Here is an 18,802-nt window from a genome sequence, read left to right as displayed (position 1 = left end):
CGGTAAATCAGATCAATAAAACGTTATTTTCTGATAGTTTCACCGTGGTTACATTGTAGAGCACAAATAAACACGCCCACAACCCCACACACCTCCGCTCGAGCCTGCGGCTGAATGCCGCACCGCCTGATTTGGTGTGAATGCAGCCTAACTCCGTTAAGGAATAAGGCAGCGCGCGCGCGTGTGTATGTGTGTGTAAATGTGCGTGTGGTATCCATACTTACATTTTTGACACAGTGTTTGAGCCGTGATTTTCTATAAGGGGTCGAATGGGTCACTGCCCCAAACAGAAAATATTAAATACTGTAATTAAAGTAGACCAGTTTGTTTCTTCAGGATTTAATTGTGTCAGTATTTTTACTTCAAAATTCATCTGTATCCTGAAAACATCGACCAATTATCTCACATATAATAATAATAATAATAATACATTTTATTTGGAGGCACCTTTCAAGTCACCAAAGGTCACCTTACAAGATATAAAAGCATAAAAGAATAAAAAAAACATCAATTAAAACAAAACATCAGCATAAAAACAGGTGAGGTGCACAGTGTCCAGTTATAGAGAGTAGGGATGTGCAGAGAGCCCATTATTTGTATTTGTATCTGTATTTGTTGAGGCAGCAAAATTACTTGTATTTGTATTTGAATAAAAGTGAACAGAGGCTTAAAATCCTGTTTTTGACCCCTGGGTCAGAAGTCAGAAGAACCAAGATACTTAACTTTACTTAATAATTATCCTCAAAATGTGTCCTGACACTTAAAAGTAAAGTTATTTTTATGTGAATAATGACAAAATTAAAGCAGATAGAAAAGAAAATATCAAATATCATTAATGACTCTGTTAGCAGGTTTCACCTACTAAGCTAACGCTGTGTTAGCTAACATTAATCAATAGGACAAACTGCTGCTAAGCTCTGAATGTTTTAAAAATCCCACTTAAAATAATCTAAAAATATTCATGTGATGTGTCTATAACCGCTTACTGGCCGCCGTCCAGAACAAAGAGTAACAGACAGGAATACAATGAATATTTTATTCTTCTGTAATAATAAACCCTCTGATGGGACTTTAGTCACCATTTCCTCTTTACAGACGGCCGAGCATTGCTATAAAGAGTAAACAATGTCTGATAGAGTTCAGAGGTCACCTTGTCTACGACGGAGGAACAGTTCTCTGCTGCTTCTGACAGTTAAACAGACGGATTTCCAGAATCCCAGTTGAGACATTTTATTTAGTTTTCATGTTTTATTCTCTTGACAAAGTCAGAAGATTAAAAAGATGTGAGGAAGATGGGAAGTTAAACTCATATGGATCCATTAGTCTCTCATGTTTTACTACTATTATATATTATGATGTATTATTAATAGTTACAGAGGTAACCGTCGGTTTCTCTAAAAGATAATGATGAAAACCCAGAAGCTCGTTTAAAACTCTTGTTGCTGTTCTGAAGATGTTTCCAGAATCACCAAAGTCTCTTTTAACCATCTGAATGTGAAATATTTCACCTTCTGAATCAAAAGAAAGATTTCTAACCCGTTTCCTAAGTTGCCCCTCTCTTCCTGTATCAAAAAAAAACAAAGAAGAAAAGTCTTTGGAGATTCTGGAAAAACCTTCAGAACAGCCGTAGATGTTTTTAAAACGACTTTCTGGCTTTTTCAAACATCTCTGATTAATGATCTGATAGTTTCCTCTGTGACCTGAACGCTGATACATGAAAGCTTCCTGCTTCCTCATCTGATTTTTACCCCGTGAAGGTCGAAGCTCTGGTAAACATCTTAAAAATAATGAAAAAAAGGTCAGTTGTAAAGTTTGTTACAAGTCCTTTAATACTTTCACTACTGGTGTCTGGATTCACAAAATTTGTTCCATACTTAAATAATTAAAATGGCTACAAAAAAACTTAAAAGCATCTGAATACATACATCTCAGTTTACAGGACTTTTTTGGTAAAAACAAGGACAAACTACATGAGGACAAAACTGACAATTTAAAAAAAAAACACACATCCTGAGGCAGAACGACAGCGAGTAAATCTGTCGACGGGAATCAAACCCATGAACAGAAACACTCTGATAATCCAGTGCATATGTTGAACCTTTGACATACCAGCATTTCATAATACTAATAATAAGAAGAAGAAGAGCAGCTTCAGCAGAGACAGAAGAAGAAGAGGCTTTTGTTCCCTCTGCGGTTGTGTGTTTACACTCACATCCACTTCAAAAATGTATTTAAATCAATAAATTATCCCACACAAGTTATCTGAAAACATCAAATAAAAGAGGATTTCCCTTTTTCTGATTCACTACAGTGAATTTACACTGTAAATCCCCCCAACTGAACAATAAAACTGCTGCTCATTCACAATAAGAAACATTAATTCCCTCATTCATTTAAAATACAAACACTGCTTTCAAAAAAAGGGATTTTCTCAATAACAGCAGAGACACAGTGTGAATAAAATCTGGAGAAGAATGAAAATGCATCTGAACAAATGAACTATTTCTCCTTTCACTCCCTAAAAACTACTAAAAACAGCGAGAACACTGTGTGTGTGTTTCTATTTAATAAGCAAAGCAGGTGGAGAGCTGCAACGATTCGTATTCTGATAATTGATTAAGAAAAAAAAAAGAAAGGTTTGAGCCTCTCAAATAAATATAATGTATCATGAATATAACACTGAATAACTTTAGATTTTTGACTGAAACGAGACATTTGAGGACGTCTTCTTGAGCTTTAGGAAATCATTTTTTCACCATTTTCACATTTTATAGATCAAACAACTAATCGAGAAAATAATTGACAGAATAATCACCAGTGGAAACAGTTGCAGCTCTTTGCAGGATATAAAACTTTCTGTGAATTCGTGTGTGTGTGTGTGTGTGTTGGAGTGGAGTTTCTATAGCTTTTTAATCTAAAACAACAGATTATAAAACCATTTAAAGACTCTGTGTGTGAGTAGATTAAGACCCTTTAACCCCACAAATCTTCAGTCCGGCCGAACTTGTAGATCAGAGTGCTGCAGAGAGAGAGAGAGAGAGAGAGGGAGAGAGAGTCGGGGTCACTTTATCTTTGCAGCACAAACAACAGATGTAATTATAAAACGTCCTCACAAGGGTTAAAGCTTCAACTGACCTTTTAAATGAAAAAAAAAAACACACGCTGTGGTATTTTTACACCATTATGTGTCATCATCCAGTTTGTGCATCATAACTGTCTTTGTGCAGCTTTTAATAGAAGTGTTAGAGCAGAGCACGTCTCCTCTTCCTCTTACCTTATAGAAAAACATTTTAGGGGTAAAATCTACTAGACGCTGCTTCCTGTTTTTGTTATTCAATGTGTGTGTGTGTGTGTGTGTGTGTGTGTGTGTTGGATCATCTGGACTGACTAATAATTGACAAATAATTCACTTTCAGCTGTGAAAACTTCTATTTATGACTTATATGTAGAGTTATAGCAGCTACTTCGTGTCTGTTTCTGTTTAGTCTGACTTTGAGTTTAATTATTTGAAACATGAGGAGAAATGCAACAATTGATTATTATTCATAGAAATATACTGTGTCCAATTTTGGCTCACTTAAAGGATAAGGCTGGTGATTTTTTTCTTACATATTAGTACGTATATATAAGTTACGTATTATAAGTATTGTGTGTGTATCAAAGCCTGATGTATCTTAATCCTCCGTTGTTGTTCAAAAAACTATTAAAAACACGTCGGTGAGTCGCACCGCTGCACTGGGTGACATGTTCCTTCATCATGAAGAGTTTGCTCATCTCCAAAGACTAATGACATCCATAACTCTCAGGAGAGAAGTTCCTAGTATGGCAGACGCCACTGAGCATGTGCAGGAACGCGGTGTTCGTTTACAGCTTCGCTAGCTTGTTGTGCTACGTATCACAACCGTGTGACTTTGGACAACAACAGAGGAATAAGATATATCAGACTTTGATACACACACAATACTATACCATAGAACATATGTGTCAAACTCAAGGCCCGTGGGCCAAATGTGGCCCCGCAAGAGAAAAAGGTCTGATTGTAAAAAAAAAAAAGAGTCAAAAGCGGGCATTGACCGAAAACTACATTTCCCACAATGCATGCCGATTATGTTACCCAGGAAGTGACGGTATCCCGCCGCTAGACTGCAATGTATCCACATCAATGCGATTTTCCCAACAAGTGGAATTGAGAAATATAAATAATGACCCCAAAATGACCCCTGATGCAGACGGAAGGCAGTTTCAAGAAAGATGCTTCAAGGAGAAAAACCCGGTTCGTCTTTTGTGTTATGAGGTCTGTGGTCAAAGAGAACAATCTACCAAACACGGAGCTACGTCTGCCAAAACATATTGCTAAAAAATATTCTGCCCCTCTCAGCTATGACAAAAAAGTTAATGTCATAACTTGTGTTTGATGTTATTTTTCTTTATTCTCTTGGACAGTTTGATGGTTGATTGATGGAGTAATGTGGGTTTCATAACCTGACAAATTAAAAAGATTTATGTTATAATTACAAAGCAACAAGCAAACTTTTTTTTTTTTTACATCTATGCAAATGTATATATAATATTTGTAACTTGAATAAGTAATACATTCAGAGTTATTCTACATTACATTTAGTTACATTTAAAAGTTACATCTGGCCCTTTGAGGGCAACGATTATGCTGAGATGACACCGCTGCCTTATGGGAAATCGCAGCCTTTAATGCTTTAATAAAGTGGCTTAAATAACCTTACACTCACCTAAAAAAGATGAAGGCATTCTGAAAGAACACAGCCAGCCCTGGTGCCACTTCTTTCTCTGAAAAACAACAAAAGAAAAATGAGATCAGAGTGAACAAAAGCAGGTAGAAGAAGTGAGGATTTAGAAACAGTCATGGAGTCGTTAAAGGCAGAGAGATGAAAATGAAAGTGAAAAGATGAAACTGTTTAGTATGCGTGACTGAAACATAATTAAGAGACTGTGGACGAGCTCAATTTAACTCCAGTGAGTTAATCTGTCAAGAAACATTAAGTCCCTTGATAGTTAAATGGTACAAACTAGTGCAGCTGGTGAGGACTGACGGTCTCACGTAGAGTCATCGGGTACATGCAGACGTCCCTTCATCACATTAGAACAACTGAGTGAGTCAAACCAATTTTTTAAAATTTGTCTTTCAGCAGAAAATCCTGTCTTTGTTTTTCCAGTAACAGTGTTTCCTGACTGACGTGGAGGTTCATCCTCGTAGTCATGGGACACAAAACCAACTAAAAAGAAAGATGAAAGGTGCGTGAGGCTGTTTCCAGGATTGTTCGTGTATTCTGGTCTGAATCAGCAGACGTTAGTAAACTTATTGTTACTGTTTCTTTCTGTCACTTACAGTGACTCATACTGCATCGCTAGAAGCCTGAGTGCTCATCGGTTAGCTGCGTCTGTGGCGGGAAGAAGAACATATAAACAGGAAGAACGTCATTCGGCATATGAAGCGTATCTCCAAATGGTCAAGGTCAATTTCTGATTCATTGTCCGGCTAGCTGCAGCCTTGTAGTCAGTAATCAGATGGAGGTCGGATCACGTTCCCACTAGAACCCGACTGTGATCACTTCCTCTAAAGGGAATCTGTGCGGTTAACAAATTAAGAGAAACGTCCTCCTTTTGTTCTAAATCGATACTTAAGTACTTCCTTGTTTTACGAGTGAAACAGTTCACAAGTTGAAGCGGTTGTCTGTGTTTCATGAAGACAACTGCTCTTTAACCAAATCACACACATTCAAGCTATTCTATGTGATCTTTTGATAACTAACGTAAGAACTAATGTAATATCTTTGCACTTCCAATCACTGATCCTCCCCTGAAACTGTCTGGATCCCCCTGAGGAGACCCGCCTCCCTCTGAAAACCTCTGATCTAGTTGGTCTGAGTCAGTGGACGAGTTGCTGAACCAAAATCCATCACTACAAACCACGTTAGGACGTTTTTTACTCTCATTAGTTAGCTGTGTCTCTGGCTAGCTGCTAGCAACACTCATGTGCATCCCAGCATGCAAAGCGCACCAGGCTACGGGGGCCGTTCACATTCCCACTGCAAAGAACCGCTCCAGAATTACTCTGTTACCGGACCAAGAGCACTTCCTCTAAAGGGTCTTTGTGCGGTCGTTTTGGTCCGAGTACGATTACTGTGTTCAGATCTGGACAAACGAATTGTACGAAGGAGGAAAACCAACCAGAGTCCAGTTTAACCAGTTTAAAGAAGAGTCTACAGTCTGTGAGGCTCAGTGGTGCTTTGAGTGAAATGCTAATGTCAGCATGCTAATGAGAATGCTAATACGCTGATGTTAGATCTTAGTTTAGCATGCTAACATGCTAACATGGGAATGTCATTAGATTTGCAGAAATTGAGTGCAAAGGAAAATAAAAAACTAAGTACTGGACAGATTTAAATGATGACCTGCTGGTGGCGTTTGATGATAATTCAGCATGTCGCCAAAGTCATTAGGAGTCATCCTCTGGGGAAGATGAAGATCTGTACAAAACTTCATGGCAATTCATCAAACAGGTGTTGAGATATTTCAGTCAGAATCAAAGTGGGGAACTGAAGGATGATCATTTTAATCTTGTAGACACAAGACGGATTTATTATTGAAAGAAAGTCATATTCATATATATCAAACTCAACTGTTCAATGTCTTTCTGTCTGTACTTCCTGCTGGAAAACAAACGGTGCGTTACAGCCGTTTACAGCCGCCGTGCAGTGAAGCTGTAAACTCTAAATCTGTTAAATCTGTTTTATCTCCTCTGTCATCACTTATCTTGTTTTCAGCATTGCTAAACAGAAACTAAAGGAGAACTTTCTGTTTCCGTTGTCAGATGACTGTTTGAGAATAAAACAAATATTAAATGGACCTGATTGCGATAAACGTTCTGGGCTGCTGCTGCAGGAACCTCGATCGAACCTGCTTCTGTATCATCCACTATACTGAAATTTAAAATCACTCTCTGACGTCTGACCAATCAGTGTCTAGAGTCAGCGTATCGGACCCTCTCTCGTCACACAAGGACCACAACAGGCGTGAACTGACTTTTACCGTTTTATTTCCCCGTTTTCTGACGTCTTGAAGTTATGTTTGTAACCCAGAACAACCATATAAAACTTGTAAAGTCAGACATCTCTGGTTAAACGTTCACCACACCCTGCAGCGGGCCAGCTCCCAGTTAACCAGTATGAGTAGTTTTTACACCACACACTCAATATCTACAATACAATAAACACTGTATTCGTTTATATTTACTTCAAAATGAAACTAAACTCATACCTGCTGATAAATGCACAGTATAACGAGATATTAAAAATCTATTACCGCTCTGTGCTGCAAATATTTTTTAGCTACGTTTGTTTAAGTTATTTGATGTCATCTTGGATTAAACCATCGACGATGATAATTTAATCGGTTATATCACGTGGTCGAGGTGAAAATGAATCAGTATGTTCACGCTTAGCTAATATCGGAGAAAGGTGAACCAGACTTTGCAGCATCCTGCCTGTGAAATGTTGGACTTTAAGATCTGAGTTGGCTTATATATATCTGTTTAAATTGAAAGATGTTTATGGAATAGTTGTGGCTCATTACAAGTGCAAGTACAGACAACACTGCTGGTTTGAATGTTCATGATCGTCGATTCCCCCCCCCCCCCGTCTCTGTTCGTATGCATGGGTCAGAGTTTACGTACAGGTGTGCACATTCTCCAAGTTTGTTTTTCTTTGGCGTGGGAATCTGCATCACTGTGGAAACACACGGTCATCCTGGGAAATTTGAAAATGGAAATTAGCACGGACAGACTTGTGACTTGGACAGGATATTTATCTGCCTTTTCTTCCCATTGCATGCTGGGATCCGCTCCAGCTTCCAGTCTGCTTCAGTGCTGCTGGCAGTGAGGAAGGAGAGGGTTGGCTGTCGGTGCAGTTAATTGTTTAGTAAAAGGATTTAGAGTCCAGATCTCGTGTCAGCTAAGGAACCAGGAGGATGTTTAGATTTATAACTGAGAGCATAATTGAGGTAAAAAGTTCGTGTATGACTGGAAATCAGCTGACAGTGCGGGAAGATATGAATTAGACAGACGTCCTAATTAATCTCCATTTAATTGCATGCTGTCATGAATGATACTCAGGCTAATTGATTTAAGCGTTAACATGCTGATGTTTAGCAGGTTTACTTTGTTCACCATCTTAGTTTAATGTGCTAGCGTGCTAACATCACAAAGCACAGCTGAGGCTGATGGGAACGTCATGAGTTTAGTATCGGACAAGATGAAAACTTTGACCTGATGATGGCGCTGGTCGGGAGATCGCCGTTATTATAATTCATCCTGAGTGGAACATTAATGTGTGTACTAAGTTTCACAGCAAACAGTTGTCAGGATATTTCTCTAAAAACCACAAATATCAACCTGCTGGTGGTGTTAGATGAAAAGTCCATCCAGTAGTTGTTGATCAAACCGACCGACACACTGACAGCACGGCTAAAACATACTGAATAGAGCAGCTTTAATAAACACACAAAGTTACAATCAATTAACAGATGTTCATTTGAAAAAGTGTGTTAATTCATTAAAAATAACACTTTCTATTATGTGAATTGGTTTGGTTGATTTATAATATATCATGCCAACGTTCATCTTTAAAAACATGTATTATGGTGTGTGTGGCAGCAGCGATCCTGCAGATAGAAACAGGTTCATTTTCTCACAAACTGACATAATTACAGTGAAACGCTGAGAGACTGAAGCGTAAACAGTGTTGAGATGAGCGTTACTAAGCAACACAGACGCCTACAACAGGCAAATGATCTGCAGCCAAAACAGGCTTGAAGCTGACGGACCAGTCAGAACAGTGATTTTCACACTGTGACTCAACACTTATTAGTGTCTTTCATGTCTCAAATGTGGAAACACTTCTGATGATAATTAAACTCCTTAAGCAGTTATTTCAATCCAATGATTTCATGGTTGCTTGGACTCACTGAGGATCAACACACAGCATGAAAAGATAGAGATCTGACGTAAACAAGTGGCCGCTTATGATGACTGAGCTTCTACTCAGCTTGAAGAGAGTACTGGATGTAATTAATGAAGTGGTGAGATAAGGGACTTCCAGGAAATGCTGTTTATGTGGTTCTGTGTTTTTACCGGATGTGTGAATGTTACATGAACTCTGATGAACTGGAGTCTTTCTGCTCCTGTGTCGAGTTGTTCTCCTCCAGTTTGCACATTTCTGTAACAGTTTTTCTAGCTTCACAGATAGAACACCATGTGCCTCTGAGCTCAGACATGAACTGTGTGCGTGGTCATTTTTCTAAATCGCAGCCACAACCAGGAATGAATAATAACGTCTCCTTGGACGAAGCTGCTTTTCAGACTCGATGCTGCCAAAAACAAGATCTTGTATTCCTTCCAACAGTTTCCGCCAGGAGTTTTTTTAAACGTTATTCCCCTTCTGAGGCTCTGAGAACATTTCCAGATAAGTAGCAGTTAATTAAAGTGTTCATGAACACTAATAATGTTGCAGTTTTATATTTTTAATTATCTTTATTTTATTCCCCCGGTGAGTCTTTGATTCTGTGTTTAGTCTCAGCACTCTTCTTCCAGTTTATTATAACTTGATCCTTCGACATGCCAGGATGTGTTTGATGCAGCTCAAGTGACAACTGTTGATTCATCACATTGTTTGTTTGCTTCACTGATATTAATCACAGCAGCAAGTTGCAGCGTCAGTAAGAAAGAAAATCCTTCAAAGTCTTTACAGTCAGAGGTTAGTTTGATCATCGCCACCCGGGTATCAGTTCTGCAGCAAGTTGAAGATATTTCAAAGATTGATATTGATGCACAACTTGAATAAAAGTGAGACAAACTCCTGCACACTGTTTCATTCACTGCTGGAGTGTTTATTATGAATTATTTATTATTTAACAGACTGAAATGTCATAAACTAATAAATAAATACTCCAGCAGTAAGTCAGACAGAGTGAGAGGTTTGTGATTTTCTGTCATTTACATCCTGTTATGTCATCAGATGTTAAACATGGTCAAAGTTCCATAAAATGTAAAATGTAAAATCCTTCCTGAAAGACAAAGTCCAGGTTTCAGCTGCTCTCAACGCTTCGTGTCCCGATGAGACGACGTCGACTCGTCAATAAACGTCCGTCTGTTCTGTAACGTTTGTTGCGGAAGGTCGTTCACTCTCAGACAATATGTCAAATCAATATTTCTGATCTGACAGATATCAGCTGGACTGGTTTACTTTATGTAGTGATTTCTATGTGATGCTAACGAATCGGTACAATGATGCAAATTATCAAGTTATTAACATTATTTTTATTCTTCATGAACCATCATTAAACTGGATGTTTTTACTTTTTTTAGTCTGGAATCTGATTTATTACCCAATAATAAAACACATCTTTTCACCCAACTATTTAATATAACATATTTTATTGATAACAACATTGAATAATTAGCTTGTAACAGAATATTAAGTCCACGCTGTGAATAAAATGGTCTCGTTTCCAGCAAAGCCACTCTATACTATACTAAACAGTGTATAATAATAACTGTACGGACTCGTCTCATGTTCCAGTCAGAGCCAAGTATGAAATGGTTAAACATCTGGTATTTTAATTGAATTCTTTGGAAGATAAATGTTTGCGTAGTACAGAAGTGTCAGTGGGAGGAAAATAAGAGTCACAGGAGACAAAGATGAAAAATAATGAAACTGGAAGTTTGATGTTTAAATGGAGGAAAAACTCACTTGGCACGACGTAGCCGCCGAACAGGATCCAGATGGAAGCGATGAGCGAACCGAACATCATCATGAAGCCGAGGAACAGCCAGAGACGAGCTCCTGCAGAACACACACACACATGATCATCACCTTCATCAGCATCAGTTAACTCTTCACTGTAGAATCACATTAAATCACAGCGCTGCAATGTTTCACACTGTGAATTCATACAAATGATCTATTAATACATCATGAAGGTGTGTTCTTGTAGGTACGACCTGCACCTCCTCCCCAAAGGAGACTCGAAAGCCTCATTCAGACTGGATTTGTGTCTGTAGGGGGAAATTACCTGCTGCTCAGTGATTTTAATCCAGTAATAACAACCACACTAGTAATAATAACAGCTGCAGTGATCGACTCGCTGCCCCTCCTGTCATTTAAATCCCATCTGGAGCGACGTGGATCTCTGAGTCTTTTCCTTCTAATACAAAAATCTTTTTACTGATCTGACAGATGGAAACATGTTAACACCAACATATCGGCTTGTTTGGGAACCCATATGACAACCAAACTATGGAGCAAGAGACCATAAAAGCTGATTAAACAAAAGTAAAGAAACAAAAATAACAAAAGGCGGAGTGTGATGACGGAGTGAAGTAGCAAGGGATCATGGGAGTTGTTGTCTTCGTTGTTAAATAACCAGCTTCACCGGGATAGGATTACTCCAGTGTTAATCATTCAGGATGTTTTTATCCGTAGAGGTCTCCTCCTCTCCAGAACAAATGGACCCGGAGATTACAGGTAAAAACACTGAATAAAGCTGTTTCACCTACAAAATCTATATTTCTCCGATGATGTACGGCGACCACCGGATGTCCGGTACGGGCTGTTAGCTGAGCTGCTGCTAACACTTGTTCGGTTTATTTCTCTTATAACTTTAGATCCAGACGTTCGGTCGGTTCCTCCCGGGAGCCGAATTATCCGCAGAGGTCTCCTCCTCTCCAAAAACAAACATACACGCAGAATCGTTAAAATATTAATTAAAGCTGTTTTACCTAAAAAAAAATCAATGTTTCTCCGACGATGTTTGGTGACCACCGGACTTCCTGGAGGGGCTGTTAGCCGAGCTGCTGCTAACGTTTGTCCAGTTTATTTCTCTGATAACTTAAGATCCAGACGTCCAATGACTAAAATCCTTCTTCCGGCTAAAAGATATAGTTAAAAACCACCTAAATTTATCATGAAAATGTGGCTTAAAACTGAATAAAAGTCCATTTATAACAGTTTGTGTGGAACAACCACAACACCGATGTATTATCTTGTATGTGTGTAAGTTACTCTTTGGTAGACGCCATTGTAGCGGACAAACACAGCGCCGCCGTATGCATCTCGTGCGTGTTTACTCTTTGGTAGAGGAGGTATGACGTCATCGACAGGCGACCAAATGAAACGGTCAGTTACTTTGATTAAATTACAGATTTCTCTGGGTTTGAACATTGTTGGAAACATTTGGGATAATGTAAGAACACAACTCAACAACATATATAACATAGGTCTAGTTGTTTTTACACATTTTAATGTGGAATAATTAATTAATTAATTAATAATATTATACCTTCAAATGGGCTGTTGTAATTTCAGCTACAGTTTTGTTTACATTTTAGCAAATAGTCTCCATTAAAAGTCATGTGAATTGACTGTTAGCAGCTCCTGTTTGCAGTGTAACATGATGCACAGACGACTATCACTGGATCACTCTGTTACTGAAGAAAACTTAAAAATGTGCCTGTTTTTTTTCTCCGACTTTTGTGCAGATTTATGGATTTAAGTCACACTGATTTCACTGTTATGACTCTAAGAAGGAGGACGTTCAGAGAAACACACCTGTCCTGCCGAGGCAGCCCTCTCCATACATGTCTCCTCTCACCTGGCCGTTAGAAACCGCGTTGATCCTGAAAATAGAAGCACAGAGTTACACAAAAGGAGGAAAAACCATCTTAAAGATCAACTGGACGACACCACGGAGTCTAGAGCTGAATCCATTAACTATTTTTATAATCAATTAATCATTTCAGTAAGTTTTCAAACAAAGAGGCCAAACATCACCTAAAATCCAGCTTCTGACTTGTGAGGATTTGCTGCTTTATTTGTTTTATATGATAATAAATTGATCATTTTTCGGTTTTTGGACTGTTGGTTGGAAAAAAAAAGACGCCACACTGGACTTTAGGAAACTGTAACAACATTTCCGACATTTTTTTTGACGTGCTACGCTACATAAGACAAACTCTCTGACATTTTTCTGCAGCTCAGTAAGTTATAAATTGATTAATAAGTCAATAATCAAAGGGGTTAAATGTCTCAAATACTGAAAACATGAAACTAAACTTCACTTGATGGTGAGGAAACTGTTTCTGCCGCAATATAAACTAAAGGATGAAAAATGAACTCATCATGTATTACTTGACCTTCACATAAACCGCAGTCAGTAACACACTTAAACCAGTGAGACCAGCTGTATACATTTACTGGCAGCAGTTTTGAGTCCACGTCATTCCAGACAAACTTGAAAATGTGTTGATCTGATTCAGTTTCCTTCCCTGTGTGGCCTCAGAGGAGCATTTCTCTCTTTTCATCTTGAGTGGCTGCTCTTTAAAGTTAGACACGTTAACATTTTTCATCTTATAATTAGACTGGATCGCTGTTTCGTTTCACTTTTTGAATCACTGGATAAAAAAGTGAGATGTGGGCGACTCAGAGGACTGGAACAAGGCTTCGGTGACAAAACATAAAAATATGCAGTTTACATATTTATCTACATGGGTTTTTTTGTGACATCAGGAGGCGTTTTTAATTCAATTCAGTTTTGTTGAGCTGACAGCATCAGGATATCATATATAACCTCCTCCAGCAGGAAGAAAACATCAATGCATGTTTGAATTAAACACAGTTACTGGGAACTCTGGTGTTCTCTCTTCAATAATATGAAAAAGCTCTGCAGCTGGACTCTTTGCTTTCCAGATCTTATTCAGCTGTAGTCTCACCACTAACCTGAGAAACTGTGGATTTATGCACTAATTAGGCTTAATAAATATCCTCCTGTACATCCCTCAGGCTCTCTATATATATTGTTCTTATTGATAATGAGGAGTAGAGTCCAGAAGAATCCTTAGAGGAGAAGCAGAAACACTGCTCTGTGCTCTCACACTATGAAAGACGAACATTTATAGTTTCTGCATGTTGTGTTATGATGGAATTTACCAACTTATCAGTTTCTCTTCTACAAAACAAAGTGCAACAAGTCCTGTTATTTAGCATTTATAAGCAGCATATAAACAGCTAATAAATGGTTTATAACACACTATAAATGCTACTGATACTGAATGACAATATAGTAAAACACAGTTGTAATAATATAAAATATGTCTTCATAAGAGAAGTTATAATTGTTGACAAATACAGTATATTAATAAACATGTTAATAAAAAATGTCCTTATAGCTGCTTATAACGACATTATAGTGTTTTATAGACCAATTATTTAATAATATACTGCTTATAAATGCTAAATAAAGGGACCTAAAGTAAAATCTATTTCCTCATCACTGCTGACTCTACTACTTTTGCTTCTTCTTCTCTTCTTTCTACCTATTATTTCCTGTCTATTACACAACCCACCTGTGGCTCCGCCCCCTCGCTGTGTAGCAGGAGTCTGCAGCCGGCAACAATCGGCTTCCTACAGGCGCAAACTCGTTTCTGGGAAATGAACCCAGCACGCCCAGTTCCTGCCTCTTTCTACTGACTACTTACAAGAAGAACGCTATGGTGGAGAAGACGCCGCATGTGTGGAAGGCGTGGTTCAGCTGCTCCTGGGAAGGATACGTCACCGCCGCGTCGATCATGATCCACCAGCCCGTGAAGAACTGTGTGAGAGAGAGAGAGAGAGAGAGAGAGAGAGAGAGAGAGAGAGGAGAAAACAGGGTTGACATTTGAATACGTGGGGATGTGGTTCCCGTTACAGTTAGCTGACTGTCTTGTTGGGGGGACTGTGGTGGAAAAGGGAGAATAAAAGGAGATGATGAGTCAAATCGACGTGAGACAGAACAATTACAGGCAGCAAACAAAGAGCCTCAGAGGACATAATGAGCCTACAGACAGTATGATGCAATAGGTTATAGACAGACATCCATCCAACCAGTGTACTCCACTATTAGAAGCAACACATGAGTATATTTTGATAATTAATGAATCGCTTGAAGTCAAAATTCTCTGATTCCAGCTTCTCAAATGTGAATATTTTCGGGGTTTTTTTACTCGTCTATGACAGTAAACTGAATATTTTTGGGTTGACAAGACGTGTGGGGACGTCATGTTGGGCTTTGGGAAACAGTGATCGACATTTTTCACCATTTTCCGATATTTTAGAGACCAAACAACTAATCGATTAGTTGGGAAAACAATCGACAGTGAAAATAATCGTCCTGATTTTGTCATCTAATAGAACAACTCAATTATTTTTTGTGTATTAACTTGAGCTGAATCCTCCTCAGCTGCAACTAATTCAGGAGATGATTCACAACACATGGAAATGTTAGAAATATCTCCATAAAAGAAACAACAGAACAAAAAGGTCACAACCTCTCAACGTGTTATTGTGTCATTTATTCGTTACGCCCCCGGTGTCTCACACATGATTAATATGGTGCTCGTGTAGGTTTGCATTATGTGTATAAATATGTCAGATAAAGGAGTTCAGCTCGCATTAATTAGTAGTGAAAACGCAATTAAAGTATGAATGTACAAAACTGACTGATGTCTGTTAGTTGATTTTATCTCACATATAAGCGCGTACTGTAAAACTTCCAGCTGATGACTGGAGCTGATACGAAGTGAGTCGGCGAGCACTCTGTTTCCATAGAAACCAGCACGCCCAGAGTCTGATGTTCATGCTATGTCGGAAGGATGGGAAAGCGAGCGTTCACGTCATCTGACAACACAAGGAAGTTGTTGTTTGATAACTGAGTTGGTCGTATGAGGGTTTAAAATACTGAGCGCTGACAAAAATGACATCACATTTGTTAAATTTAGGGGTTTAATTACACTGAACGACAGACTTTGGCTGACGTGAGGCGTCCATGTTTGCTGGTTTCCTTATTATGAAAGTGCCGAGTTGGATCCCAGTTTCCCTGTTGTAATTATTACTTGGATGATGACATGGACGCTGTTTACATGTCGGAAACTCATAATTACGGTACCTCTGATGTGACGTGAACGCAGCACGAGCCTCCTGTGAATGTCACGGTTTGAGAACGATTTTCAAAAGATCAGACTGTGTTTGTTGAATTTTTGTCAATTTTGGTTTTGGTAGCTGAATGGTTACAGAGCTGCCACATAATCACAACGTCACTGGTCCCAGTTCAGCTGGAGACGTTTGATGCCGGGTCCTGTTATGTTGTTGCGTCTTTCTAGTCTTATCAACCAGTCAAAGCGCTTTACAACACGCCAGCATTCACATTCGTACACTGATGACAGAGGCTGCCATGCAAGGTGCCAACCTGCTCATCAGGAGCGATACAACACTTCCACACACACACACACACACACACACACACACACACACACACACACACACACACACACACACACACACACACACACACACACACACACACACCGGGAGCAATCTGGGGTTCAGTATCAACTGTCCATTAAAGGAGACATAACAAAATAATCAAATAATACAGCTTACTTATATTGTTATTTGTGTGAATTTATTATTGACATGGGCTGAACAAGAGGAAAGTGAGCTGGGACTCAGATGACGCAGGATGACGATACAAAGAGCAGAGAATCAGACAAATTAAATGTGCCTTTAAGAAAAGATGGAAGCTTCTGCTCTTGACTGTAGAAAAACTGCACAATTTCCCACCACAGCGCCCACGGCCGCTGGTAAACATCGGTTAAAAATCTGTCCTGGCTGCGGCCCTGCGTGTGTGTGTGTGTGTTTCTGGCTGTTTTGTTTCCCGCCTCCATAGATGAGGTCACTGACAGAAAATGAACTTGAATCGAAGAGATGAAGGTGTGAATGGAGGAGAAGTGCAAGAAAAACAGGTTTGTGATATTTTCATACACTGAAGACGTCAACCCAAAGCAGCAGAGGCAGATATATCCTGACTTTTAGACCCTTGTGTCTATCTTTAGACAACATCAGGGATATTTTTTCAAACTTTGGAGACCTCCCTAAAGAGCCATGAACATACAAGGGAGTATACAACTGTTTCTACAACTTCATGCATAAAAACAGCGGAGTTCCCCTTTAATATTGAGCAATTCAAAGAGATAACTGTAGATAAGATGTTTGCTCCTGGTCCCTGAACACAACCAACCTTGCACCCATACAGTTTGTATGTGTTTGTCTTGATGGTTTTATATGTTGTCTGACCTTTCACACTCACACAAAGACAGTCAACACTCTAGTAACTCTGCCGACTGACCAGCACTCCTGCGACAATAGAAGCCACCGCGTTCCTCCTCTCCCCCCAGTCGATGCATTCGCACTCTGGCCAGCGGAAGTTGTCCAGAAAGCCAGCCATCCTAGTCCTCCTCCTCGTTCTCTGATCCTTCTCTGCACAGGTGAACCGGTCCTCCTCCTCGGCTCCGTCTCTGTCAGCACCTGCTTCACCTGCTGCTCCTCACAGACTGCAGGCTGCTCTGCTTCTGGCTGAAAAGATCAGCGACTCTGTCTGACTTACCTGTGGAGGAAACAAGCAGTCATTGTTGTGCTGTTCATGTACTGACTGTTGTGCCAATCGTCATTGAGTAATGAGGTAATGTGGTGCTGGTTAACAGTTGTATTTGGTTTGAGCAGCATCATCTTTTACCTGTAAATTAGACTTTACTTAATGTTAATCTCTCCTTAAATGCCCAGAATAAAGTCTCTACTCATTCTGTCTCGAAAGCTTAAGTTTTATGTGATCTATGACTTTTAGTTCTTAAATTGTAAATGTACTGTATGATCTCCTGCTTTTTCCATTAACTCTGTAATTACACATAACCTTTTTTGTCAAATTCTTCCATAGATATCCACCAAAAGACACATCTTTTAAATTCTCAGAGACTTCATATTTTCAGCAGCTTTTCTCCAACCTCAACTGGCAAAAACTGCAGTTAATCTAAGTTAATTAAACTGAAGATCTACATGTTTAGTCACCCTGTTACTGCTGATCCAATAACATAATCATGATTTAATATATATTTTTATTTGGTTGGGGCACTATGATCTTTAACCTGTTCTTATTTTTTCCTGACAGTAATCAGTTCGGCATAAAATTAATCTAGAAAGCAGCTCTTGTTCAAACAAATGTACTTCCTTTATTGCTGGTTAACTTCTACAAATGTAAAGTTGTTCTAAACGTCTCATAAAGTTTAAATACTGGATCAAAAGTATGCCGAATTAAAGAAGGAATGCTAGTCAGCTAATATGAGATTTAAGTTTTTATTACGCACGTACATGTACATAAGTATAATACTATAATATTTTAACTGCCAGATTACTTAACGGAGTTTCGCGTCACTGCCATCAGGCTAATAGCTACATGAAGCTAGCTGTAACATTAGCCTCATGTTAACGTTGGGTTGCAGTTCATCTATAGCAGCACTATTTAGTAAAAAAAGATCGTTTGTCTGTTGTTTGTATTGCACAGTGAGCAGCTTTATAATCTTAAACAAATGTTTTATGGTTTCCTTATTGACGCCCGGAAGCTAACGTTAGCTAAATTAACGTCTCTTTGTTTACAACGATAAAATGTGGCGTAAACTTAAACCATAAACATGCACAGTTTATATGTTGTTAATAACTAGACTTTACTAGATTAATAACTTAGTTATAACGCACTGTGGAGTGTTTTGCATGCTGAGTTGCCCACCTTGTCAAAAGTCAGTGATTGATTTCAGTTTCCATGTTAAAAGCTTCTTCTTCTGTTTTAGGTTTTATTGCAGCTGACAAACAGCGTTAAAGACACATTACCGCCACCTACTGATGGATGTGCG

General features: G+C 38.9%; 1 protein-coding gene across 1 annotated transcript; it reads right to left on the bottom strand.

Annotated features, from left to right (window-relative positions):
* Positions 1-1,806: 1,806 nt before the first annotated feature.
* On the bottom strand, positions 1,807-18,764 carry LOC121907478 (transmembrane protein 50B). Its single transcript, XM_042427072.1, has 7 exons — positions 18,679-18,764; positions 17,248-17,505; positions 14,564-14,676; positions 12,639-12,706; positions 10,782-10,874; positions 4,746-4,803; positions 1,807-3,019 (listed from the first exon to the last, which is right to left on the bottom strand). The coding sequence occupies exons 2-7, from the start codon at positions 17,344-17,346 to the stop codon at positions 2,974-2,976; spliced, it is 477 nt and encodes a 158-aa protein (XP_042283006.1). The 5' UTR covers positions 17,347-17,505; positions 18,679-18,764; the 3' UTR covers positions 1,807-2,973.
* Positions 18,765-18,802: the final 38 nt, after the last annotated feature.

This window comes from Thunnus maccoyii, chromosome 11 (genome assembly GCF_910596095.1).
Source record: "Thunnus maccoyii chromosome 11, fThuMac1.1, whole genome shotgun sequence".
Taxonomy (NCBI): Eukaryota; Metazoa; Chordata; class Actinopteri; order Scombriformes; family Scombridae; genus Thunnus; species Thunnus maccoyii.
Note: the sequence above shows the minus strand (reverse complement) of the source record. Positions and strands in the feature narration are given on the sequence as shown.